The sequence below is a fragment of the Apteryx rowi genome, unplaced genomic scaffold (assembly GCF_003343035.1).
Source record: "Apteryx rowi isolate R43461 unplaced genomic scaffold, aptRow1 scaffold_999, whole genome shotgun sequence".
Lineage (NCBI taxonomy): Eukaryota > Metazoa > Chordata > Aves > Apterygiformes > Apterygidae > Apteryx > Apteryx rowi.
The window spans coordinates 105,983-107,877 of NW_020451314.1; the positions used below are offsets into that span (position 1 = coordinate 105,983).

The following is a 1,895-nucleotide window of genomic DNA, read 5'->3' on the forward strand; positions in this document are numbered from 1 at the left end:
ACCAGCTTGCGGATGCGGTCGAGGACCAGGTCGATGATCTCCTTGCCGATGGTGTAGTGCCCCCGCGCATAGTTGTTGGCCGCATCCTCCTTGCCCGTGATCAGCTGCTCGGGGTGGAAGAGCTGCCGGTAGGTCCCCGTGCGCACTTCRTCTGCGGAACAAGGCCGGGCACCCCGTTAGCACCGGTGATGCYGCCGCCGCCACCGCGGCCCCCCGCCCCGCGCCCGGCCCCGCGCTCACCGATCACCGTCGGCTCCAGGTCCACGAAGACGGCGCGCGGCACGTGCTTGCCGGCCCCCGTCTCGCTGAAGAAGGTGTTGAAGGAGTCGTCGCCGCCGCCGATGGTCTTGTCGCTGGGCATCTGCCCGTCGGGCTGGATGCCGTGCTCCAGGCAGTACAGCTCCCAGCAGGCATTGCCGATCTGCACGCCCGCTTGGCCCACGTGGATGGAGATGCACTCACGCTGCGGGGGGAGAGGGGACGCGTGACCCTGCGCCGTGGCGCTGGGCGGTGCCGGCTGCCATGGGGCCCCCCCCAGCACCGTGTTCACCCCCCCGTGTTGTGCCAGCTGTCACCAGCGCTGGCTCTGCCACCCGGCACTGGTGTGACCCCCTGGGGCCGGAGGTGGGGACGCCGCGCAGCCCAGCCCAGCGCAGCCAGTCCCTTGGGCAGGATGGGGCCAGCCCATCCCCGGGGCCGCATCCTGCCCAGCACCAGCCCCACACCTGCCCTATTGTTCTGGGGGTGCTGGGCACTGTGTGTGTGTGGGGGGGGCTCTGCATCCAGCTCTGCTGTGTTTGGGGACCAGGGCCACACCCAGTGCAAGGTAGCAGTGCTCAGCACCGGGGACCCATCCTGCCCCACTGAACCGGGACCACACCCAATGCAGCATGAGGAGCACCAGAGGGTCCCATCCTGCCTTACCCACCCTATTGGACCGCTGCCATCCACAGTATAGTTTGAGGGCTCAGCACCAGGGAGCTTTTCCTGCCCACCCACCCTCTGGTGCAATGCACAGCATGGATTGCAGGCTCAGTACAGGCATCTCATCCTGCTCTGCCCACCCCACAGACCCCATAGGGACCCCCGTGAACTGGGGCCACACCCACTGCGGGGCGCTCAGCACCGGGGGCTCATCCTGCCCACCCTCCAGTGCCATGCCCAGTGCGAGACCGGGGTGCTCAGCACCGGGAGGGCTTATTCTGCCCTATATTCCCCATTAAACGGGGGGCCACGCCCAGTTAAACAGGCTGAGCTCTGCACCGTGAACGGGACCCATCCTGCCCCGTTAAACGGGGGGGGGGGGGGCAGCGCACCCGGTTAAACGGGCTGGGAGCTCCGCACTGGGAATCGGTCCCATCCTGCCCCGTTAAACGGGGGAGCCACACCCGGTTAAACAGACTGGGAGCTCCGCACCAGGAACGGGACCCATCCTGCCCCGTTAAGCGAGTTGGGCCACGCCCGGTTAAACGGGCTGTGCTCCGCACCGGGAACGGGACCCATCCTGCCCCGTTAAACGGGGGGGAAGCCACGCCCAGTGCTGGACAGCGGCTCCGCACCGGGAACGGGACCCATCCTGCCCCGTTAAGTGGGTGGTGCCACGCCCGGTTAAACAGGCTGAGAGCTCCGCACCGTGAACGGGACCCATCCTGCCCCGTTAAGCAGGGGGAGCCACGCCCGGTTAAACGGGCCGGGAGCTCCGCACCGGGACCGGAACCCATCCCGCCCCGGTAACGGGGGCCCACGCGCGGTAGGGGCGGGGGGGAGGTCGCCGCCGCCCCGGGCTATCTCCGCTGCCGGCGGCCCCCCCGCGCCCGGTGCTCACCATGGCGGCTGCTCGGCTCCGGGGCTTTCTTACAGCACGACTCCAAGGCGGTCGATGTAAGAGACGCGGC

At 68.6% G+C, this 1,895-nt stretch overlaps 1 protein-coding gene across 1 annotated transcript in view; it reads right to left on the bottom strand.

The window, feature by feature from the left end:
- Positions 1 to 1,889, bottom strand: part of LOC112960845 (tubulin alpha-1A chain) — a 3,967-nt gene extending 2,078 nt beyond the window's left edge. The window contains exons 1-3 of the mRNA XM_026055451.1: positions 1,826 to 1,889; positions 241 to 463; positions 3 to 151 (exon numbers count right to left, since the gene is read on the bottom strand). Of these exons, the coding sequence (XP_025911236.1) occupies positions 3 to 151; positions 241 to 463; positions 1,826 to 1,828 (375 nt within the window). The 5' untranslated portion in view covers positions 1,829 to 1,889. The remainder of the gene's footprint in view (positions 1 to 2; positions 152 to 240; positions 464 to 1,825) is intronic.
- Positions 1,890 to 1,895: the final 6 nt, after the last annotated feature.